The sequence below is a fragment of the Akebia trifoliata genome, unplaced genomic scaffold, assembly GCF_017979445.1.
Source record: "Akebia trifoliata isolate Shusen 1 unplaced genomic scaffold, ASM1797944v1 Contig01006, whole genome shotgun sequence".
NCBI lineage: Eukaryota > Viridiplantae > Streptophyta > Magnoliopsida > Ranunculales > Lardizabalaceae > Akebia > Akebia trifoliata.
Window position 1 is genome coordinate 763,875 of NW_028237412.1, and position 25,523 is coordinate 789,397.

Genomic DNA, 25,523 nt, shown 5'->3' on the forward strand with positions numbered 1-25,523 from the left:
TCTTCCCTAGTGGAAAAAAGACCATATCCCTAGTTTGATTACTCATAAGAGCAATAAGTTCCTCCATTATAGCATCTTTTCTAGGCAGGTTGGAGAACAACATAATGAACAATACGAGGTAAAATAAAAATGTCAACAATAAAAAGAAGCCCTATTAGAAGAAGACACAACCTGATATTACACGTACTTGGCAAGGGGGTAAGGGGTCATACACTTGCGAACTCTATTGCAAATAACAATAGGAGTAAGGAAAGGTTTGAAGAAGTATCATGAAACACAAGACTAGAAATGCCTATAGGAGCTACCAACACGGAGGATATTGAGTTTGTGGTGTTATAGTGGAGGTCATGTTGTCTTTGGCAAGCATAGGTGATATAATCCTTTTGTTATGGTGAAAGAGTATTCGTTGGATAGATAAAGGAATAGGAAGTATGGAATCAAATTTAGAATGATCAATGGAGAAATGATGAACTTGTTAAAAATGGTAATATTCATAGAGGTAAACAATTGTGAGACTTGGAACTATAACATCTACCTTTGGGTCAAAGGTTGTAAATATTCACTAGGGGTGGAGGTGGTAGTAGATGAAGACGAGAAGCTAGAAACCGTGGTTCCAGATTCCTTAGAGACATTGGAGAAGGGTGTAGACAAGGTGGTTAGCAGCTCAGTCGAAAGGGGAACGTAGGTGGAGGAAAATTGGTTTCCGATGGAGGATAGTTATTCTCAGACAGAGGAGGAGGTAGGAGTGGCAGAGGTACCTGGAGCTATCGATTCGTATCGAAATGTATCATCTGTAGAAAGAGGTGGCGTGCGGTAGAGAAGTCTGAACTTCTTGATTGATAAGCTAAACACCAATAGCAAAACACGTGGCAAGAGTCATAAATGCGGGAAATCTCGAAGATGGGAGAAGGATTACTTGCATATGGTGGAGGTATTGGGAATAGTAGCTAGAAACTTAAGGTATAAGAAGTGGCTACGTAAGATTGGGGCGGTGGGTGAGCCTAAGGCATGCGATCTGGAGGCTTTGATAGCAGGGACCAAATTTGGAGTTGAAGTTAATATCAACAAAATAGCCCACTGTACAACCAATAATGGGCCAGGGATTGAGGCCTATCTTGCGAGCGCAGGACTTTCTGAGGTAACAACCCAGGTTAAGGACGCAGGTGGGCTGGGCAACGAGATCCACTGTACGGCTGTCGGGCTAGGCTTGGAGGTCCAATTCCATGAGGCAGGACAATGTGACGCCAAAATCCAGGATGGGTGTGTAGTTGGACTGGGCAGCGAAGCCCATCGTACTGAAGTTGGGCTGGGTAGGGATGCCCAAAGAGTCAACGAAGGGATTAAAAGTAACAGATGCCAGGGACGGGTTACGTCTAGGCCAGATAGTGAGGCCCATGTGAGAATGGGCGGCCCTGGCTTGGTGAAGGAAACTGAGGCTTTAATCTATGGGGGCCCAAAGTTGAATAAGAATCCAAAGTCTAAGGAGAGTTGGGCTAAAGTGGGCGATAATCCAATCGGGCCTGCTAAGGGGCTTGGTTTAAAGATCAAGAAAGCCCGACGATTGGTCCTAAGGAGTAAGGTTTTTAAGTTGAGGTCTGGTAACAGACGAGTCAAAAATGAAGTTCTGGAGAAGTCTTCGTTGGGTTGGAATGCGACAGAGGGTGAGACACCCAAGAGCAACGGAAGTGTACCGGACAACGCAGATGGAGCTGTGGGGAGGAGAAGCAGTGCAACCGACGATCAGTGTATGGAAGAGTAGAATACTCGAGGACTGACCACAGCGGTATCAGATGGGTTAGTCGAAGGTGATTTAATCAGACAGAGACAACTCATGGACACCGGTTTTTTACCTCCTCTCTAGGTTTCAAAAAAGGAGGGAGTGGGAATACTAGAAGGAAAATTCCACAATGGATTGATTGCTGGGAGGCAGAGTTTTGCATCGGGATAGGGGGAGTCTCAAAATTGTTCTGACGGAAGGAACTACAGGGTTGTGAATTCCATGGGTTTGCTTGTCCTTTTCCCCGATGCATGGTAATAGTGGGCCAGGGACCATGTCAGGCTTGAGCTTACTGATCAGAAACGCAGAACCCATAGCAGAAAAGCATGATCTGTGGTGCGACAATCAAACGAGAGTGGAGAAAAACCTTTTCTCTGGGTCTATTAAAGAAAGGCTAGTTTTGAGGTGTTTGCCTGGAAAGGCGAGTTTTCCGTCAAAGTCGGCGACACCAGAAAGGGTGGGGAATGACAGTGAAGAGTATCAGAATAAGATACGAAAATTAACTGAGCAAATTTTGGCTAACTTGTTGGAAGCTGGGTTGAAAGTGGGGATGTCCATCAGGAACGAAGGTAAGATGTCTCGATTACTTGTTAATGTAGCTCTTAAAACCAGTATAGGAGTGGAGTTTTGCATGCAAAAAGTGATGGGACAATGGCCCCTTTCAGGGGATGTCCTCACAGTTAATCGGGGAATAAAAATGTCGCTGAGGGAACGATTTCAGTACGAATTCTCCAGACTAAAGATTACGAGACACTTATTGGGCTGTGATAAATGGGTTAAGGAGAGGAATAAAAGGTTGAAGAAGGAAATTATTCAACTCAAGAGATCTGTGGAGGAGTTTCCACTCATAGCCACAAAAGGGAAGAAAGCCGAGAGGCGCTTTGTAGGTTCAAATGTCGATTATAATTCTGTCCTAGAATGTTAGGGGGGTTAACGCGGCGTCAAAAAGGGCAGCAATAAAGGCCACTTTACATCATATTAAACCCCATATGTTGGTCCTTCAAGAATCGAAGTTAGACAAGGTGGATGACAGGGTGATAAAGGAGTTTTGGGGCATTAGATCAGTTGGGTGGTGTGCGCTTCCTTCTTGGGGGGCTTTGGGAGGCATCGTTTTAATGTGGAACAGGAAGCAGTGGTGGTAGAGGATAATCTCATTGGAGCATTTTCAGTTTCCGTCTTATGTAGGTTGATTGGAGAGGATTTTACTTGGGTCTTCTCAAGAGTTTATGTCCCAACCTTAGAGAGGGAACGAAATTAGTTTTGGGAAGAATTAGATGACATTAAGGAGCGTTGGGACAGACCTTGGGTTTTTGGAGGAGATTTCAATGTGATTCGCTTTTCGTTCAAGAAGAGTGGGGGGTCGAGAATCACTCCGAAGATGCGCAAGTTTTCGGAATTCATTGATCACAATGAGCTAGTAGACCTTCCGCTTTGTGGGGGAAGGTCCACGTGGTCAAACAACCAGGAGGACCCGAAGTTTTGCAGATTGGACATATTTTTAGTTTCGTTGGGTTGGGAAGAACATTTTGGGAGGCTTAGTCAGGATAAATGGCCAAACCTTGTGTCGGATCATAGTCCCATCTCTTTGGCGGCTGGGTTGGCGAGAAATCGGCCTTCCCCTTTTAGATTTGAGAACATGTGGTTAGAGCATCAAGGTTTTGGGGAAATGATTGATACTTGGTGGAGCGAGCTCTCCTTCGATGGTCGCTCAGGAAAAGTATTGAGGTTGAAATTGAAGGCTGTTAAAGAAAAATTGAAAATCTGGAACAAAGAAACTTTTGGGTCTGTGGATGTTAGGAAAAGAAACTTGTTGGCGGAATTGCAAGATCTTGAGGGGAAGGAGGAGAGAGGGGGTTTGGGGGTTGAGGAGAGGCTAAGAAGAGTGAATCTTAAAATTGAGTTCCAAAGATTTGTCGCAATGGAGGAAATTTACTGGAAACAAAATTCGAGAGTTCGGTGGTTAAATGAAGGGGACAGAAATACTGCTTTCTTCCATCGTATGGCAAACTTCAACAGTCGAGTAAACTTCATTTCAAAGCTTAAAGTAAATGATTCGTGGAAGATAGGGGAGGAGGAAGTGTGTGAGGGGGTGGTGCAGTTCTATAGCAATTTGTATGCGGAGGAATACGTGGACAGACCTACTCTCGACTTTTTGCATTTTGACATCATTACTCCAGAACAACAGAGGTGGCTCGAAAGACCGTTTGATTTAGATGAAGTTTGGGGAATGGTGTGTAGTTTGGCTAGTGATAAGGCTCCGAGGTCGGATGGTTTCTTCCAAGGCTTTTTCAAAGCTTGTTGGGAGACAGTGAAGGTAGATGTGATGGCGTCCATTGAAGATTTTTACAGGGAAGGTTTTTTAGATCTGGGGTCTAATTGTACGTTTCTTGCCTTGATTCCTAAGGTGTCGGGGACAGAAGAGATCAAGCATTTTAAACCGATTAGTCTGGTGAGCTCAGTTTATAAAATTATCTCTAAGGGCTTAGCTTCCAGGTTTAAAACGGTGCTAAGTGGTATCATGGGCCCGGCCCAAGGAGCTTTTGTGGCAGGGAGACAAATACTGGACGGGGTGCTTATAGCCAACGAGTGTATCGATTCGCGTAGAAAAGCTCGAATTCCGGGTTTAGTCTGCAAAGTTGACTTAGAAAAAGCCTACGACCATGTCAACTGGAATTTGGTAAAATATTTGTTGAGGAGGATGGCCTTCGGGGATAGGTGGGTCATGAAATGCATTTAAACTTCAACTTTTTCGATTCTGATTAATGGATCTTCAACTGGATATGTTAGAAGCTCGAGAGGTCTTCGTCAGGGAGACCCGCTGTCGCCTTTTTTGTTTGTGATTGTCATGGAGGCCTTGGGAAGGATGTTATCCAAGGTGGTAGTTGAGGGGGAGCTCACCGGTTTTTCTACCAAGGTGGGTGGTCATATGGTCTCTCATCTACAGTTTGCAGACGACACTTTAATCTTTCTGGATTATTCTCCGAGGCAATTGAGTTTCTTAAGCGGTATTCTTGGGTGTTTTGAGGCAATTTTTGGTATCCTAGTTAACCTTCGCAAAAGCAAGTTATTTGCGGTAGGTGAGGTAGATGGGTTGGAAGCAACGACGACCTTGATTGGGTTCCAAACAGGGGTCCTTCCTTCCACATACTTGAGACTTCCTTTGGGGATGGGCTATACTAGCAAGGACATTTGGGAGCCGATGGTAGAAAGGATGAGGAAGAAACTTTGTATGTGGAAAGCAAAGTTGTTATCTAAAGGAGGGAAGATTATACTTATTAAAAGTGCGTTGGCTAGCATTCCCATCTACACTCTCTCCATATTTTCCTTGCTAAGGAATGTGGAAGTACAATTAGAAAGAATCTGTCGAGATTTTCTGTGGCATTGTAAAGACGGTGCGAGAAAACATCATTGGGTGAGGTGGAGTAAGTTATGTTTACCTAAGAGAACTGGGGGTTTGGGGATTCGCAACTTTAAGTCTATGAACTCGGCGTTGCTGGGAAAATGGCTTTGGAGGTTTGGGGAGGAAAAGGAAAGTCTTTGGAGGAAAGTAGTTGTCGATAAGTATGGTGTTAAAGAGAATGGCTGGGAGAGTGGTCCAGCGAGAAGTGCGCTAGGGTGTGGGGTGTGGAAGGGCATTCTTAAAGGACTTATGGTTTTTAAGAATAGGGTGAAATTTAAGGTGGGGAGTGGGATCAAGGTGAGATTCTGGGAAGACTGGTGGTGTGGGAATGGTTCTCTTAAGGACTCATTTCCGGATCTTTTCGAGTTATCTTTGAAAAAGAATCAAGTCGTTTCCGCGTTCAAGATCTTCGAAAATGGTACATTAAACTAGGATTTCGGGTTTAGAAGAGAGTTTAATGATTGGGAGTTGGATACGTTAGGGAGCTTAATCCACAGGGTGGAGAGTAACTATGTGCAGAATTCCGCAGAAGACGAGAGATTGTGGGTAGGCACTCGGGATGGGAAGTTCACGGTTAAATCTTTGTACGATAGCATTGTTCCAAGTAGTTTAGCGGTCTTCCCTTACATATTTGTCTGGGGGGGTAAGATACCTCTTAAGATATCGATTTTTATTTGGCTGACGGCTTTAGGGAGACTCGCAACTTTAGATTAGTTGATCAGAAGAGGCTTTATTTCTCCGAATCAGTGTTGTATGTGCAGAAGTCAGGCGGAAACGGTGGATCATTTACTTATTCATTGTCGGGCGGCTCATTATATTTGGCCGCACTTCCTGTCCCTATTCGGAATAGAGGGTTGTTTTCCTAGCTCGGTCAAGTTGGCTTTGGAATCGTGGTTGGCTTGGGGTGCATCTTTCTCGTCTTCTAAACAGATTCTCTGGTTCTTAACCCCTTTTGCAATTTGTTGGGGTATCTGGAAGGATCGGAATCGTTGCACTTTTGAGGGGAGAATTTCTACAAGGGAAGAATTAGTTCTTTCTATTCTCGAGATCTTGTTTTCTTGGAATAAACTTTACAAGGAATTCAAGGGGGTTTTCTTTGAAGATTTTCTCGTGTGATGGGATAGGGTTTGTTCGTTGCCGCGAGTTTAACTTGCCGGCCCCGTTTTGTTTGTTTTTCTTCTTTTGTTGTGTTGTTGTCTTTTCTTTGTTGTTTCTCTTTGTGTTTGGGTTGGTCACCTCGACCCCCTCGCTTTCTTTTTAATAAATTTATCTTTATCGATAAAAAAAAAACTATAACATCTATTGCCCTTGGACATATTGGAATAATCAATGAAGACACGAATGACTTTATTTTCCAAATTTTGGAGACTAGGAGGATGAGGTTTTTGAATAAAGTAGGTACACCCAAAAACTCAAGGCTCAATTGAAAACAAAAGAACTTGGGACTTTCGATGATTGGGAACTCTTGGGATTTTGTATTTAGGAGGGCCTCCGATGATTGGGAGATTCAAGAGATAGCAAATCTATCCTCTAAGCTGGATCAATTGTGTGTTGCCTTCTAGGAGTGATTGTTGGGATTTGACCTACAACAGGGAGAGATGTTTCTCAGTCAATGCTTTTAGAACCACCATAGAGCCCCATGGGGTTGTTTTTTTCCACTGGCCACCATCTAAGGGGGCGAAGGTCCCTTCAAAAATCTCCTTCTTTGTTTGGCTAGCGGTGTTTGGTAAACCACTCACTCTTGATCATCTAATTAGTAGAGGTCTTATAACACCAAATTTTTGTACCTTGTGCTGTGCCAGTGGGGAATCCATTGATCATATTCTATTTCATTGTCATTTTGTGGCAAGGATTTGATTTTATTTTCTGCAGCTGTTCAAAGCTAGTTGGGTCTTCCCAAACTCCTCTTTGTTTCTTTTTACGAGTTGGAATACGGTTGGTTTCACTAGTAGGAAAAAAACCCTTTGGGCCTTGCTCCCTTTTGCAATTTGTGGGGCACTTGGATGGAGAGAAATAGGAGAATGTTTCCGGGTGTTGAAAGGCCTGACCATGAGATGGTTTTGTTTATCTTAGGGTTGTTGTTTTATTGGTGTAAGGTGGATGTCGCTTTCAGAGGAGTTTTCTTTGAGAAATTTGTTTTAGATTGGATGCCCTTTGCTCCCTATAAAGTTTTTTGATAAGTTTCTTTTGTATTTGTCTTGTAATTGGTCACCTCGACCTCCTTATTAATACATTTGTTTTTCCTATAAAAAAAAAGATCCTGGGACATGGGATTTTGACAGGGAGTATTCTCATCTAAGATTCGAGGAGTTCAGTTAATCAAGAAAAAAGAAGTGAGCAAAGTCATTGATCAATAAGACTTTGGCATATGCATACCCCGTAACAAATACCTAGTAACACTAATGAGGTGCTTACTCTTGTGCTAAACCACACCATTCTGGTAAGGAGTGTAAGGACTAAGAAAAAAAAAAGTGATTGACCTTACCATTCTCCTGGAGGTATTGAAAGGAGATCAGAGTACTCATCGTTAGAGCTTTGAGAGAAGCACCATACTGAGTATGCACCAAAGATTGAAATTCCTAAAAACTTAAAGTAATGTCATATTTAGATTTCAGAATATAAATTCAAATAACGTGAGGATAATCATTTGTTAGTGTAACAAAATATTGAAAATCAACAAGAAATGTAATTGGATAAGGACCCAAAAAGCATCGGAATGAACAATTAAAAAAGAGACAACATTTTGCATGCTAGAAGTATCAATATGCGTAACTCATTTAAAAAATTCACAAACATCATATTGAAATTTATTAGACTTGCAAAATGTTTGGAAAACAATAATGAAATGATTAAAACCAACATGCCACAAAAAAAGGTAGTATAAATTGCTACAATAGGATAAGAAAAAACAAATTAAAAAAGATGACTAGATCCATTAGTGATAGTATTAGCAACAATTGCAACAATAGTAAGGAAATCATAGTCTGCTTCTATACAATCCTCATTTCTCAACACCTCTACCAACAATCTTTCTCGTAGTAAGCTCTTGAAAGAAGCTTGGCAGCGAGATTTTTAACTTGTAACACGTGAGAAAGCAAAAGGGAGGAGGATACTAGAATGGTTCCCTCCTATAACCATAGTTAGGGTTGTGTAATTGTTCCTACTAAGTTGTGTTCTATATTATATCATCAAATTCCTTTTTAAATTATAATAATAAATCACCAAATCCAATACCAATATCATCCATACCAAATAACCACAGGTCCACAACACATTCAAGGTATTGTTCAAAATATAAAAAGATTGCAATCATGAGTCCAAGTTAAGATTCATCAATGGATAAAAAACCATCAAATTCCATATCTCCTCATTTGCATATCATTCTCTAACGCTTCATCAGGTAAAATGGTCACCATCATTATTTAATTGTTGATTAATAATTACCGTGTAAAAAATTAATTACTTTTGCAGCCCAATGCATACCATGTTAGGCCATCTCTTCAGACATGTATCCTTTATAATTGAATCAACTCCATTTTATGGCCACCAATCAATTGTACATCACATTTATTTTGTATTATATTTAGTATTTTGAACTAAAATAAATACTCAAAAAAATATATTTTCTACTTGGAGTCTTTGTACTTTTATGCCTCTTGACTATTTTTAGTTCCACTACGGTAATGACCGTCTTTCCAGTTGAAATAATTCGATTTGGGCCTTAGAGAAGAGTTGGCCAACGAAGAAGATGTGAAAATTCTAGGTCTCTAACTAACTATTCAAGTTTCTACGACTCTAGCTAAAGAATGGAGTTTCTAAATACCAAGACCTTAATTGAAGTTTACAAGTCTACCTCTCTAACTAGTAATAAGTAAAAGGTTCCAAATAAGTAACAAAAATTAAATTAGGTTCAAACAAGTAAAAAGTTCCAAAATATTATTTACTATTATAAATTTATAATTTAAGTAACAAAAAAAGAAGATGTTTATCCAAATTTCTACTTTCTAAAATAATATTTACTATAATACTATCTAAGAAATAGAAAACTAACTAATAACTACTAACTAGAAAGAGAAAAACTAGTATTAGACTATCAAGTAATAAGTGTTATCTATTAAGTAATATAACTATTAGGAGTCTACTATGAAGAAAAAATTAGGAAACTTCTAACTTGAGTGGTTTGTTAGTTTAAAACGCGTAATAAAGTAAGTGAACTATAAATTAAAGGTATAAATATCTCAATGACTCAATCTGAGAGTTGCGATATAATTAGATAAAGAAAGAAGTTGAATCTTGAGTCTTGAGCTTTCTCTTGAATTTGAATCTTAAATCCTGTATTCTTGGTCCTTTGTACTTTGAGCTTGAGGAAGGACAAGAAGAAAGAATGTGTTGTAGCATTGTAGAAGAGGAAGGATAAAAAGAAAGAAGTAGATGTAGGTTGTTCTTGATATAATGAAGCCTTATATAGATTTTTAATTCTTTTGAGTGTATTGAAGCTTAATTTATAGAGAGAGTATGTTGTAAAAAAAGTAGGGTAATTGGGTTAGTTCTAAGAAAAAATGTGTATAAAAAAAGAAAAAAATAGTTGCTGACCAACGGTCAAAATTATGAGTGTTGGCACTATGCCATCACATATTACCATATGCAATCACATATGGAGTTCAATGACTATAAACTGCATATGCTAGGGTCACATATGTGGTTTATAGATTGATTTTCGCATCTGCGAATATTCAATCACATTTGACAGTGATGTTGTGACTTTGGATGCATCTCATGGTATTAGGAAATTAGAAGTTTTAATTGATTTAATTAAAAGTTTTAGTTGCTTTAAGTTTTAGTGGAGAAGGCTGTATATATGTAAGTAGGAAAGAAGTTATCTTCTAGCTTAATAACTAAGTACTTCTTAGCCTATATAGCTTGATTGTTTCGTTTTTTTTGCTAGATGGAAGCTTGATTGTACTTAATATTTATTAAGTAGTCTACTATTAGTAAGTTTAGTCCCACATCGATCAAGTACAAAGAATCATCTTTGGTCCCTTGTTATATAAAGTGATTAAGTCTAATAGTCATTTAACAAGAATAAAAAATTAATTTTCTCTCCGATATCTTTTTCTTCTCCCTTTTCATCTTGGTATCAAAGTCACCACCTATTGTGACTACATTGACAACCACCGTCGTCACATAGTTGATAACCGACGACATCTTCGACAATTGGCAGTTCCTTCGTCGACATTTCCATCAACTAATAGTCTTGGGTGACATTTCTGGTAACCAACAACCTCACCGGTGACTGGCAAGACCATATGTTTTTTAGTACCTTTGGTATGAAACCTCTCTCTCCAATCTTTTTCTATGAAATAAATTAGAAATCAGCTGTCTTTTTGTGTTCTTTAACAGATTGTGATTTGAGACTTTTATCGAATAAGAGATGTCTACTTATTCCTCATCTTCTTTGATTATAGTGGTAACGATATGGGTGGAAATGTGCCTTTCTCCATCCAATCAAGGTGAGAATCTCGTTCTCCAAATAACATGGGTAAAGTTAGATGGTTTGAATTATGTTACATGGGTTCAATTGGCAAAAATGGCTATTTGTGGTCGTGGGAAGGTTGGATTCCTTATCAGGGCTGTAAAAGAACTTAAGCAAGATAATCCTAAATATCCAAAATTGTTTGTCGATACCTCTTTTACAATCTCATGATTGATTAACTCTAGGATTCCAGACGCTTAAGCTATGGCCACTCAGTTTTCTCGGCCATTCTCTCTGGCTATTTTCCCTCCCCTTCTACCTCTCCCTGATCGTTCGACTCAATCTAGTCAACTGTCATCTCGTCCTCTATAGAAAGCGGTGTTATCATTGTGGATGATGGGGCCATGCTAAGGAAATTTGTTGGTCTCTTCATGAGTGTCCTTTAAAGCCAAATAGTGGCTCTTCTCTGACAGACAACTCTACACCCAGCACTTGAGTATTTTTCACATTCTTCTGCCCAAGTTGTCTCTGATTCGTGCTTGCAACATACCTCTTCTGATTTTGGCCCGCTCTTTCTTGTTGATGTTGCTCATCTTCAAAGGCTTATGACTATCTTGATACTGCACTTATCAAGATACCAATCTCTTTTCCCTTTTCGTTGTACTGCGACAATAAGTCTGCCATCAGTATTTCAGTCAATCCCGTACAACAGTCTCGTACCAAATACATTGAGGTTGATTGACATTTCATCCACGGGAAGATTCTTTCTTGGCAGATTTGTACTCCATATGTGGCTACCTCTCAACAGCTCGCCGACACCGTAACCAAGGCAGTTAGTCGTCATGTTTTTGGTAGTATTCTGTCTAAGCTGGGCATATCTGATATCTGCGTTCCAGCTTGAGGGGGAGTGTCATATAGCTTGATTGTACTAACTATTTCTTAAGTAGTCTACTAGTAGTAAGTTTAGTCCCACATTGATTAAGTACAATTTCTATATTGGTCCCTTTCTATATAAAGGGATTTAAGACGTTAAGTCATGTAAAGAGAATAAAAAATTATTTTTCTCTCCAACATCTTTCTCTTCTCCTTTTTTCATATGTACTCTTACAAGGAAGATAGTGAACCATCACTTGCTACTTTCTTTGCCTTTCAATTAATTTTTTTGTTGAGTAAAGAATTTATTGAAAAAAGAAAGGGGGTTGATACACTCATACACCTATCTAAAACAAAAATAAAAGAAGTACAAGCAAAACAACAAAATTAGAGCACCACAAAACCACCCCCTGCAACTCAATAAAACAAATTTGATTCCATATAAACAACAGGTCCTCAAAAAGATGCCTCTAAGCTTCCTGAATACTTTGCATCAAAAGAACAGTAGGCACATGCAATCATTTGTTGAATTGAGCTCTCTTTCCTTTGAGAAACTTTATTATTCCTTTCCTTCCAAATGGAACAAAAACAGTGAATGGAGTCAAACTCCAAAGGATTCTTTCCCTCTAAAGAAATGCCAGGTCATACCATCATTGGAACAATGAAGATATGGATAATGGAAAGCACATGTCAATTTTTAGCACCGATTAACAACTACAATTCCTCTGAAACTGATATGATCCATCTATTCAACGTTGTGCAATGCAACAACAAATGAAAAAGTCTACTTTGGATGGAATCTTAGGACCCCAGACTGCAATATGAGAAAAAGAAGCTCTAGGATGAGGAGATAAAGCTTGATAAAATGATTTGAAAAAGAAAATTCTATCCAAAGATCTATCCCAAACCCTACGATCGTCATTCATTGGCTCAATATGCACATCAGATAAGCCATTGATTGGGTTAGTGATGGACTCTAGCTGCCAATCCCCGAGGTTCCTCCTAAACCCAAAATCCCAAGTTATACCTGTTCCGGTTCTGAATCATGAGTCTCTCAACCTGACACATTTCTTAAGTTAAATGAAATATAATTTTTGTTTGAGTTCTTGTTGGACACTTTTAGTTGTGAGTGTTGGTTCACAACAATCCTCTAGCTATCTCTTGCCTACTTCTCACTACAATCGGGCTCCTTTGCATTTGCAACATCGTCTCTAGGAATGCCCTATAATGAATGGAATGGAACATGTTAGGAGAGTGGATTTTTTTTTCTTAACACTGGCTGTGGACTTGATGCAAGCATCCTTTATCTATGGGACTGACATTGTAGTGTAACAACAGCATAGTCACACTCGAGTTATGACTAAGATGAGTAACAGCAGCTGGTGTTATAAATTCTAATTTTTTTTTTAGCCAAGGAGGTTATTGGTTAATAGTTAGTGGGTGAAGGTGGTATTTAAACTAGAATCAATATGACGACTGTTCTAAGCTTTATTCTCTGGTTTGTTACGTTAGAGAGATGCCATGATCATTCTTTTTCATGTCCTTGGGATAATTGTCCTGGAAAAAGTTTGTAACCCTGGGTTTTTCATTGCTTCTGTATTTTCAGGTGACATTCATGGACAATATGGTGATCTCTTGAGGCTTTTTGAATATGGGGGTTTTCCTCCCCATGCCAATTATTTATTCTTAGGGGATTATGTGGATCGTGGCAAACAAAGTTTGGAAACCATATGCCTTCTTCTTGCATATAAAATCAAATACCCAGAGAACTTTTTTCTTCTAAGAGGAAATCATGAATGTGCTTCTATTAATCGGATATATGGATTCTATGATGAATGTAAACGTCGGTTTAATGTGAGACTTTGGAAAACCTTTACCGATTGTTTTAATTGCCTTCCTGTGGCAGCTCTTATAGATAACAAAATATTATGCATGCATGGTGGCCTTTCCCCAGATTTGACAAACTTGGATCAAATAAAAAATATAGCCCGTCCAACTGATGTTCCTGACATCGGTTTGCTCTGTGATTTACTCTGGTCCGATCCTGGTAGAGATGTTAAAGGTTGGGGAATGAACGATAGAGGAGTCTCATACACCTTTGGCACTGATAAGTTGTCAGAATTCTTAATAAAGCATGATTTGGACCTTATCTGTCGTGCTCATCAGGTTATTAACTTTCCAGAATCTACATTATGGATTGTTCTTTGTCACTCATGCTATTAATTAGATGTCATTTTATCCAGGTTGTAGAGGATGGGTATGAATTCTTCGCTGATAGACAACTTGTTACAATATTTTCGGCCCCCAACTATTGTGGTGAATTTGATAATTCTGGTGCAATGATGACTGTTGATGCAAGCTTAATGTGTTCTTTTCAAATTCTTAAGCCAGCAGAGAAAAAGTCAAAATTCATGATATCTGCAAAAATAATATGACTTCAAACCCCTCAATACTCCCTAGAGTTCCTAAGGTTAGTTCTACATTATTGCCTGAGTTTGATTGTCTTGAATGTTCATATGATATGGGATCTAAATGGATTCACTACATGTTTGCTATTTCTTTAATAGTCATTGCTGATTTGACTTTTAATATTCACCATTTTGTAGCTAATCAAAATAATCTATAGGTCATCTTTTTGAAAGTATATATAGGGAAGTGTTCAGAGGCCCTAAAGAAAGCCAAACATTGAACATTTTTCAATATATAGGTCAGAAGTCTCAAAATGGGCTGATTTTTTGTGAGGATGGTCTCTATGGTGAGGAGATCATCCTCACAAAAAAATCAGCCAATTCTGAAACTTCTAACCCCATCAAAAGTGGTTTACAAATAATTGACGGTCCATGATTCTTCAACTTGTAAATTGGGGTTAGAAGTTTCAGAGTGGGCTGATTTTTTGTGAGGATGATCTCCTAGCCATAGAGATCATGCTCCCAAAAACTCAGCCCATTCTGAAACTTCTAACCCACATATTGAAAAATGTTTGGCACAATGTTTGGCTTTCTTTAGGGCTTCGGCCTCCATATATATATATGGAATGCTAACGTCCAAGACTTCATGGGGACGTTAACATTCTTAACTACATTTTGCACTGATTGTCAAAACATTTAATGCTAACAAGACATTTAAATCTAAATACTAAACGCCTTTAGCAATTATTATGTAAAAGACGGGCATTTATTATGTAAATAAGTATTTATTATGTAAAAAGACTAATATACCCTTGTCTTTTTCACTAGAAGACAAAATTGGTCGCTGTATTATTGGAAAAAAATGTGGTGGAGAATTTGAACATCCCTATGAGGTCTTTGGACGATAACATTCTCATATATATATATTTTCTTTTTCGGTTTGTTGATTTCTTTCTTAATTTATCAAGTTCAACTTCGTTGAATACCTCTAGGACCATTGTTTTCATTGAAGGTTAAGAATGGGGGTCTACCTTTTGATCAAAGTTTATTCCACGTTGTTTGAGTTTGACTTATGGTGAGCAATGATCTAAGGAAACATTTATCCCCTCTTCAGAATCTCAACTGTAATCCAATCAACGACCAAGATACAGTGATGCTTGACAAACACATCCTTCTTACCATTTACTAATGTTTTCAGATGTTGAGGTTTAAGGCAAGGTGTGGGATCTTTAGTGCCTTGAGGCGTAAGATGTAAATTTATGCGCATAAAATTTTTAAATAAATAATATAAAATATATACATAGTTTATACTAAAAATTAGATAACAAACACATATTTCTAATTTTGAAATTTCAAGTTTCAATCCACAATCAAATTCAAGCTTTAATCCCCTATAAGTAATAATTAAGAGTTAATTGTTACCACTCCATAGTAATCATGTCCACTATCTACAACTATAAAAATAAAAATAAAAAGTCCTCATCCACCCCTTAAAAATACTCTTTGAAGACCCAATCACTCTCAATATTCCACCATATCAAAGACTTGCTTGTTGGCTCTATAAATCAGTTTGAAGGACTTTAGAATATGTATGCATATTGCAATGGAACCATGACAATAGAAAATTAACTCACAATTATAGAAAATATATCAAAATAGAAATAAAAATAAGGTTTAAAAGCAGAAATTTCTGACTTACAACTAATGAACAGCCTACATGGTATATAAAACACTTAAAATGGAATAAAAATAGATTAAAAAAAGGAATTTCTATTTACAAGAAAGGCTTGTGTCTTGTAAAATCTATACCTCAGCTATGCCTCAACTGAGGCATACACCGTTTAACACTTCATAACGTCTCATCAACGCCTTGAGCGTCTGGACATCTTTTTTTCGATAAGTAAATTTCAGCAGAAGTATGAAAACGTGATCTGTGGAGATGACCAACCAAACGTGGCCAAGTATGTATGATCAATCTCTCGAAATACAACAAACACCCGTCCAATCAGCTACGGAATCCTAAAACCGTACACCTGTAAGTTCTTTGAAGACCTTAGACCACAGAAAAACTAGACCCAAAATAGAGTTAATGAGATCTAGAGAGTTTGACGATTTTCCTTCAAAGATTCACCTATTACGTTCCAGCCAATGATCCTGACATACTGCGCAGTGAGTAATACTCCACAAGAGCCTATTGATCCCCGAAAAAGAATTCCCTAAGGTGAGCCATGACTCCAACAGATTTCAAACCAACCCAGGGAGGCAAGTCAAGATACCAAAGACGTTGAAAAAGTGGGACCAAACCTCCACTGCTATATTACAGTGTAAGAGGACATGCTCGGCTGATTCGCCATCCCTATGCACAAAACACAAACAATAGCCCCACGAACCCTCTCCACATCAACAAGTTCATAGTCTGGACCCTCCTCAACGAGGCTGTCCAAGAAAAGAAAGCTATTTTGGAGGGCACATGAAGCCCCCAAATAGCAACCCCTGGAAATATAGAAGTATCCCTGCTCTCCAAAGAGCATATCCGGTGGAGAAAATCTCATCCTTGCTTTCTAGCCACACTCTAGTATCCTCGCTATTCGGATCACAATTAGTGGAACTCGTGCAAGTGATAAACCTCCCAATCTCATCTACTACCCAATCATTGAATGCCTTACGGAAACCAAAGTCCCAATTCCAAACGCCATCTATCAAACACTTGAACCTTGACAGCAGGAGGCCTTTCTTCGAAGATAAGGAACACAAAGTGGGAAACTCCTCCATAAGCGACCTATGCCCACACCAGACATCCTCCCAGAATCTCACTCTATTACCCTTCCCCACCTTGAAATGGATCCTAACCTTGAATTGCAGCAACACCATCATGATATCTTTCCACACCCAGCATCCATTGGCTTCCCTCAACATCCCACTCCCCCAACAAAACAAATTAACCAAAAAAATTATTTACTTTTTAATATGGAAGTGAGGCATCCACTTTTTTTTTTGCTAGACAAGCAAGGTAGGTAGTCGTCAATGTGAAAGTGGGTTCAATGGGGATTTGAACCAGGTTTGTGCCTTTTGAGCCTTGCCTGAGATGAAATCAAGGCATGCGCCTCACTCCATCTCAATTAACCTGCATTGCTTGACCCAAACTAAGGTGCTTCTGCTGCAAGGCGCACGCCTTGATAAAACTATTGACAACTTAGTGAACAATGTAAGTTTAAGTGATGTTATATACATTTTTTTAATTGGTAAGTGTTGGTATACTCTACCAAAAAGTAAAACTTGGTTTCTATTTGCCTCACACCAAATATAAGTTCTTCTTGGGTAAGCACCCAGTTATGCTTACTAATAAAATGTACAGTCACTTGAAACTTACCCTTGTGGTGGGATGATGACAAGCGGTTATGAACTACTTCTGAATCATCATAATTGAAGCCTTGTCCTATACGTTTAACTAAACTTATTATCATGAGTTAATCAATTCATTTGTTTTTTTTTTGACTAGATGTATAGGGACTGAGTAAAATAAGTATCTAACGACACTTTTGAGCAATCTAACTTTGCCTATCCTCGGTATATCGGCATCTAGCAGCAAGTACCAATTTGACAAAGTTGTGATACATTTAACATAAATGATTTTAAGATTCATTTAATAACCTAAACATACTTTTTAATATTTGTCTATAATATTGCTGGTTTTGATGGATGTTTTTGGAATGTTTGACTTTTGTGGTTGACTTGAAATAATGGGGATAATTCCATCTTACCACTTGTAAAGAATCATTTTCTTTATGCTTTTGATTCTTAGTCTTAAATTGATTAAGTGATTTGTCTTCAAAGTTTTTGATGGCATGGTTTTGTAGACTCTGTGCATTGCACAATACTATGGTATAATCATATACCGAGTTCACCTTATATACCGTCAATTATGTGCAAGTAGAAATTCTTAGGTACTTGTGACGGTAAATTCTCAGTGAGATCTTGCTGCCACATTCTTGAGGGTGAAGTTGGTCCTTCATTCCTAGCCAAAGCAATTTGGCATCCCAAGATTCCATCCAAAGCTTCGGTCTTTGTGTGGTTTGCTTTTTAGGCAAAACTTCCTACTCTTGCTAATCTTAGTGGTAGGGGATTTATCTATGTGGACTTTTGTTTCATGTTTAAAGCTAGTGAGGTAATTTGTGGACCACTTTTTTCTTCAGTGTGGTTTTTCCCATTATGTGTAGTCTTTTGTTCTTCCCTGTTTCATGTGTATTGGTGTTTCCTTAGATCGGTTCTTAGCGTTTTCCGAAGTTGGAGGTCATTGGACATCGTTGGTAGAGAAATTTTTCTGTGGAACCTTACGCCTTTTATTGTCTACTGGCATCTTTTAAAGGAAAGGAACAGGAAGATTTTCAACGAGAAGGAGCAGACTCTTGAGGATTTGGGTTTTATCTACAATTGGTGTTAAAAAAATAGGGACTCAAGAGGTTTCTTGTTTGAGGATTTTCTTTTTAGGTGGGACATTGTAATTGATAAGAGGAATAAGTTGTGTATTTTGCTATTTTGCTCCAATTTTCTTTTTAGGCAGGACGTTGTAATTGATAAGAGGAATTAGTTGTTTATTTTGCTTCTCAAGGATATCTTGTCTTCCCTTAATAAAAGATTTTGGTTATAAAAGAAAGTAGAAATTCCCTTTATTAAGTAATAATATGGTGTCAAGCATAAGATCAAACTGAATTCATAGTAAGGAAAGAACAAAATATTTTACTGATTGCCTTTTGAGAAGATTCTTACTCCCCACTTCATTTAATTTTCTTACTGTCCATGAAAATTCTCATAAAGGCCGTCTAGTTGGTATTACTGAATGGGATATCTCCAATATTTATTTTTATAAAACTAGTATGTGGTTTCTTCCAGTTATCATTCAAGAACACCTATAGGATCTTCGCTGCTAGGCAATGAGATTTCCTTAGTACTAAAAAAGTGTCATGCCCCAAATCCAACTATATGTCGACTTGACACCATGACTAAGGGATACTTGACCCCGCCTCAAACCCAAAACTTGAGCATAAACCTCAAATACTACGCGAGGGAGAGATCCGCTAACACCTAAAGCTTATTGGTCTAAATACAACTCTTTGGGACTCCTGTGATTCCCAAGGTATGAGTCGAGAGTTGAGGTAACTCAAAGACCTTTCTACCCAAAGAAATTTCAAATTTCTTAGCAATAGAAAGAATTAATTATTCTACAAACTAATAATTTGTAACACAAGAATTTTATCTAAAGCATAGGTGATACTATTATATAAAGATGTTCATTGACATAACATATCATAACGATAGTACATTGGGTATAACAAAAGTAAGAAACCAAGTACGTACTGAAGGACAATAGATATAAATAAACAAAAGACATCCTGACATCTAATAAAAAACTTACTATCGGGGAAAGCAGATCGTAGCAACGACAAACAGATGACTCCTCAAGGCATAACCTCTGAATCAAGATCAGGCTTTGACTCCGGCTCTCAATATGGTTCCTCCTAAACGTATTCCTCCACCAAGAAGGTGTCCTCTATAGGGAAACTTGAAAGGTGGAAAAATGGTATGAGCGACAAAGTTGCCCCAGCACGTTTCGACTAACCCTAAGCTAGTCTCCCAGGGGCAAGAAAACAATTTAGTTACTAAGTTTTGTGTTTTTAAAATACGGTGTGTGAAATGAGTTTTATTTATGAAAATCATGATGCAAAAATCAAGAATTATATCTAACTATGTTTAAATGCATCTACTATATGTCATCTACTAATAGAAAAAATCAAGTAAATCTCCTGATAGTCGCATATCTAAAGCATTGCAATGATAATCAATTGATTTTAGTTCAGTTATAGTTATATAATGACATAATAAATATACATACAATATCACATTACAATACATGAGGTGAGGGGTATTTCTAGTGGGTCCAAACTTGCGACTGATCTTCCAATCAAGATTGGCCTGTCCAGTTGTGCAGAGTTCTACTATGTACCTATGTAGAATAGAACTGAGGTCCCATTAATTTACTAATGAGGGATCCTAACATCGTTGGCTTTTTAACATGGGTCGGGCGTATTCACTTGTCCTGATTTTTTGATGTGGTAATCGTGGCTCCCATGGAGAGTGTGGGGTCGTTCGCAATATGCCATTTTTTTCGTACTAGGTTGTCGTTTGACAATAGGGTTAACGACCCAACTAAACTTAATGGTAGTCAACCATTCGATGATTACAGTCTAGGATGGATCCATGTCTAAACCAGGTATGAACCTCGCGTCTAATGCCTATCAGCGTATATGCAATCTCAAATCCTTCTAGCTACTGACCTCAACCTCTTTACAATCAAAATCAAGGTTTATCGGAAAAAGATATAACCAGTACTTTCCAGACTTCATTGGGAGTGACTATTTCCAAGGCCTCCCATACCATTGGGAGTAAGTCAAATCCATCAACATCTTAAGGTAATTCCTCATTTTTGGAAGAGCCAAGGAATTACCCGCAAGGTAGTTTCACGGTCCTTTTCCGGCTCATCAATTATACTAAAATAATATAAGTATGTGTTTTATTTGCAAGAAATCTCGAAGAAATCGGTGAGATGTTAAATCATCGGTATAATAATTGTTTTAATTCCTGTTTGTTAAAAAGAAAACCAAAACATGAAAACAAAACATTACAAGTCGTTCCCTGGATACCTAGAAATTGCCCGTCAATTCCAATGTCATGTTTCATCTCGATGTACTCATTAAATAATCCATCCATAATCATAAGCAATGTATTATCCATATCCAAGATTGATCGTCCACCATATCACTCTTAAACTACATCACCGGGTATTCATGTGACAAGGACACCTCACAATAGTCAGCTATACATAGTAAATGCACATACTTATATCATTGATAACTTGGAAAATAGAAGAGGTTTCTTTGTTTCCAAAATATAAGTATTTGATAAGAAAATGAGATATTTTTAAGTTACTAAACATGATATCTCATAGTTGTTGAGTTTAGTCCCATATCGGATACAAATTGCCTTGTTTCTCTTGTTATAAGACCTTGGGCCTCTCCACTCATTGCCAATTGGTTTTGAGTTGGACCCCCAAATTTATCAAAGATAAAAGGTTTTAAGTTATAAATTATAAATTTCTTATGGTAAATAGGAAACATTACTACGATTTACAAAACAAAACCTTTCATGGGTGAGATAAGGTGGTTCTAGATTATAAATCAATGTTACAAAACAAAAATTTTCTTTATAAAAATAAGGTATTTGTTTGATGTAAAAATGGAAATATTTGAGAGTTTTCTAGGTAATAAAACATAACCATTTCATGGTAAAGTGATGTGTATTTATATAGCAAAACAAAAATATTGAGAACTTTGTAGATAATTAAACATACACTTCATATTAACATTTCATGGTAACAATGATATACTTCCATATTATAAAACAGAAATATTACATGAATGACATAAGAGTTTTCTATGTTATAAAACATAAACATTACATAACAATTATGAGAGGTAGGTTGTAAGATTCCTACTGATGTTCTTTCTTCAAATAGTTATGTTCCTAGTGTCTAACACGATGATGAAAACAGTCCATAATTTAGAATTATATAAACATTTAAGGATGAAACTTTCTTCTCTAATAATTCTTATAAAAAGAACCAAGTCATGTATAATTAAGCCAAGAAAATTATTCTACAAATGGCAAGTGAAATATAAAATACACTATCTTTTCTTCCTATGTCAAATAAGTTGAATGAAGTAGATTTTGAAAATTATTAGTTTTAAAATCAGCAATACAAGTATTTTAGAAACATGCCGGGTGGCTGACCTAGGGTGAGAAGGTGCATACCTTCTCAAACCGCAAACACAACTCGCAAAAACCCCATTCCTCAATCTCGGTTCCATGTTCCAGTTCCGCTACCTTGAGTTCTTTTTGCGCTAAAATATAAAAAGACTTCATTAAGTATGAATGTCTATAAAACAAAAATATTGAGAACTTTGTACATAATAATACATATATACTTCATATTAACATTTCATGGTAACAATGATGTACTTCCATATTATAAAATAGAAATATTACATGAATGACATAAGAGTTTTCTATGTTATAAAATAGAAATATTACATAACAATTATGAGAGGTAGGTTGTAAGATTTCTAGGTATGTTTTTTCTTCAAATAGTTATGTTCCTAGTGTCTAACAAGATGATGAAAATAGTCCATAATTTAGAAGTATATAAACATTTAAGGATGAAACTTTCTTCTCTAATAATTCATATCAAATAACCAAGTCATGTATAATTAAGCCAAGAAAATTATTCTACATATGGCAAGTGAAATATAAAGCACACTACCTTTCCCTCTTATGTCAAATAAGTTGAGTGAAGTAGATTTTGAAAATTATTAGTTTTAAAATCAGCAATATAAGTATTTTAGAAACATGCCGGGTGGCCGACCTAGTGAGAAGGTACATACCTTCTCAAATCGCAAAAACCCCATTCCTCAGTCTCGGTTTCGTGTTCCGGTTCCGCTACCTTGAGTTTTTTTTGGACTTAAATACAAAAAGACTTCAGACTTCATTAAGTATGCATGTCTATAGTTCATATTCTAGCTAAAGTTTCCTTTACTAATAGATTTTAGCTAAAGTTATATGTGTTCCTCTTCAAAAATGCTTGAAGGTGGACTCTCCTAGAAGAATTGATGTTGTAGTTTCTAAGTGAAGGGAGAACCTAATAAGCAAGAATGGTGTAGGAATAAGAATTGGCTAAAAGAAAATAAAAAATATAGAAGAATATGTAGCAGTGAGAATCCACTTACCTTAATAAGTATTGAATGAAGAGTTTTTCTCAAATACTAAACTAGGTGACACAAGAAGGTTGCTGATTTTTCTTCAAGAATCCTTTAGAACTTTTTAATGGTGTTGAGAAAAGAGCTTTAGAAGAGTCATACACTAGACTTGAGTTATGAAGATTTGTGGAGGATATTGAAGGAGATGAGAGGTCTCTAGAGATGCTTAGGCAATGGAGAATGCATGAAAGAGTAGAGACAGAGAAATTTACCTAATTTTTATATAATGGAGAGAACTATGAGTTGAGGTGGCAATATGGAGTCATATGGACTAAGTAGATGGGGTCAAGTTGTTAGAAGAGCTTGCATAGGATCATATAGGCTGAGATTTAATCATGGGTGGAGATAAACTAACTAGGGTCAAATTAGTTAAATAAGATTAGTTAGAATTTCATGTTAGTTAATGGGTGGTTGGGGTTGGTTAAAGTTTAAAGCAATCATGGTCAAATTAAGTTCTAACTAGGGTAATATGTGCGGGTTAACTAGACACATGTTGCTTAGCTAATACATAGTATCTTTGAGTGAAAATTTGATGTGGTAGCTATGGTGAGGTGGATAGCAATGAGGGTCAAATTTTTAAGTGATTAGTGTGATTGGATGCATGGTAGGTGAGTTGGACACATGACAACCAAGTCTTGCATGCAAGATCATATGTAATGATTTGCAACAATGATGTTGCTTTGAGGTGACTAGGGACGGATTTTTCTATTGTATGCTACATGTAGTAACATACAAAGTTACTCCCGATGGACGAGATTTTGGATCGCTCTTCCGGGCTTGTTTTGAGTCTGATTTTGGCAATTCAATAATCAATTCTCATCTATTCGATGAGATCTACGCAATGGTATAGTTTGATCTCATCGATGATGCTCTGATCAAAGATCGTTGTATAAGACGTTATGCGAATCTCGAGGCAATGCCTTGAGATCCAATTTATGCGATCTAGTACTCTATCTTGCTAGATTTCTCTATATCTTTCTATTGGTCATACTCAATCAGATCAGATTTTTTGTTGTTGTACGTATTTCGAGGTAATTCCTTGAGATTCGTTTCAACTTCAATCTACGTGATCTTATAATCCATCCCAAGTAGTTTTATTTATTTTTCTTTATTTGAGGAGTAATCATTGGAGATGTTTGTACGCTTGATTAATTCCTTGGTTACCTTTAATCCTTATCTAATCTTAGTGCGTATCTCGAGGAATTAGTGAAATACATGGTTATTATTGTATAATCATACCTGTTGAGACTAATAGTTGTATAACCAATAAAGTAACATGAAATAGTTAAATTACAAGTTCTTACTTCTCTCGTCTTGACCGACGAGTCTCGACATGTGTTTCAAGAAAATTCTTGATAACTAAAATCAAGAATCTGAAAGTGATCCGGCCTATCTAGATGAGTATCGTTTGGCGTTATCACAAGAAGTCCACATTGTTTCCCTGGCGATCCATGGCTATGGTTGACGGAGGTTTTTGTGGAAATTTATTCCTTTTATCCTTTGATGGGGTTTTTGGAAGGAGAGGAATCGTAGGACTTTCAAAGGGAAGGAGCATTCACTTCTGGAGGTCATTATTACTACCTTGGGGTTAGTGATCTTTTGGTGCTAGTTATTTCCTGAGTTTTAGACTTGTATTTTTGGGTCGATTATCTTTTTGGTGGGGACTTGGCTTATAAGGGTAGTAGTTGATCCATGTTTTGCGTTATCTATGGAGGTCATTTCGTCCTCCTTTCTTAATAAAATTTGTATTTATCAAGAAAAAGAACTTACCAAAGTTTGAGTATATATTGTAGTAACCTACTTATAGAAAAAAGTATATATTGTAATAACTTGAAAATAAGAGAGCTGAATTTCATAGTGACGGTTCTGCCACTTCTGTAACCCAAGTAGTACCAAAGGCACCTTCTGACTTCAGAATCCAAAATTGGCTATGGACATTCTGCCCTAGTCACAGATTCATACAGACACAAAGGGGTTAAAAAAGAAAGCCCTTTTGGCCCCATCCATTCTTCATGTAAATTCCTTTTCATGGGTAAATCAATTTCCTTGGGAATCTGACATTCATCCTCTCATATCTATTAATTGGTGTACCTGAGATGATCTTTCTGATCGCTCTCCCACTTATCACCTATGAATGCTGTTATGCTCAGTTTTATTTTTCTTTGGCACAAACTTCAGTTTGCATCTAAACTGTGAAAGTTGAAGTATGTCTTGTATTGTTCATTCTTATGCATACCTTTTAAATTTTATCTTTGTTGGTGTTGACACGATCTCTTTTGGTGTAGCCTCTCTTCTGTGGTCTGCCAAAGAACACCTGCCCAAGATGTGACCTCTGAAGCTTCTTCGAATTCAAGTGATGTACGTAGCACAACCATCTTTTGCTTGTTTCAGTTGTTTTGTGAGGTTACAGGTTTCAGGAATTACGGGTCTGGAGGCAACTCTGGTATGGTGCTGCGAATGTGTTTTACTTTTTTTTAATTTTTTTTTTTTTTAATGTATCCTTTTGTATGAAAATGATGCTCATGTGTACATACATTTGGTCTTGCAAATGATCACACGATTGTAGATTGGACAAATGGAGTGTTCAATTTCTAACTGAATGGTCAATGTAGTCAGACTGAAACTTCATGGGTTCTTCTTAAAGGATTCTTGGTTCAGTCGTCGGAAATTTCACATTGTCAAAGCTACTTTCTTCGTCATGCAATATATGGTTTTCTTTTTCTTG

The 25,523-nt window shown here is 37.4% G+C and overlaps 1 protein-coding gene across 3 annotated transcripts in view; it reads left to right on the plus strand.

Annotated features, from left to right (window-relative positions):
- The window catches only part of LOC147380770 (serine/threonine-protein phosphatase PP1-like), a 29,559-nt gene extending 4,036 nt beyond the window's left edge, over positions 1-25,523 (plus strand). Inside the window, exons 2-5 of one of the 3 annotated variants that reach the window (XM_086431258.1) lie at positions 10,578-10,687; positions 13,130-13,689; positions 13,767-13,993; positions 25,084-25,523. In XM_086431258.1, coding sequence (XP_086287384.1) covers positions 10,609-10,687; positions 13,130-13,689; positions 13,767-13,958 — 831 coding nt within the window. In that variant the 5' untranslated portion in view covers positions 10,578-10,608 and the 3' untranslated portion in view covers positions 13,959-13,993; positions 25,084-25,523. The remainder of the gene's footprint in view (positions 1-10,577; positions 10,688-13,129; positions 13,690-13,766; positions 13,994-25,083) is intronic. The other 2 variants (XM_086431256.1, XM_086431257.1) reach the window with 2 other exon arrangements.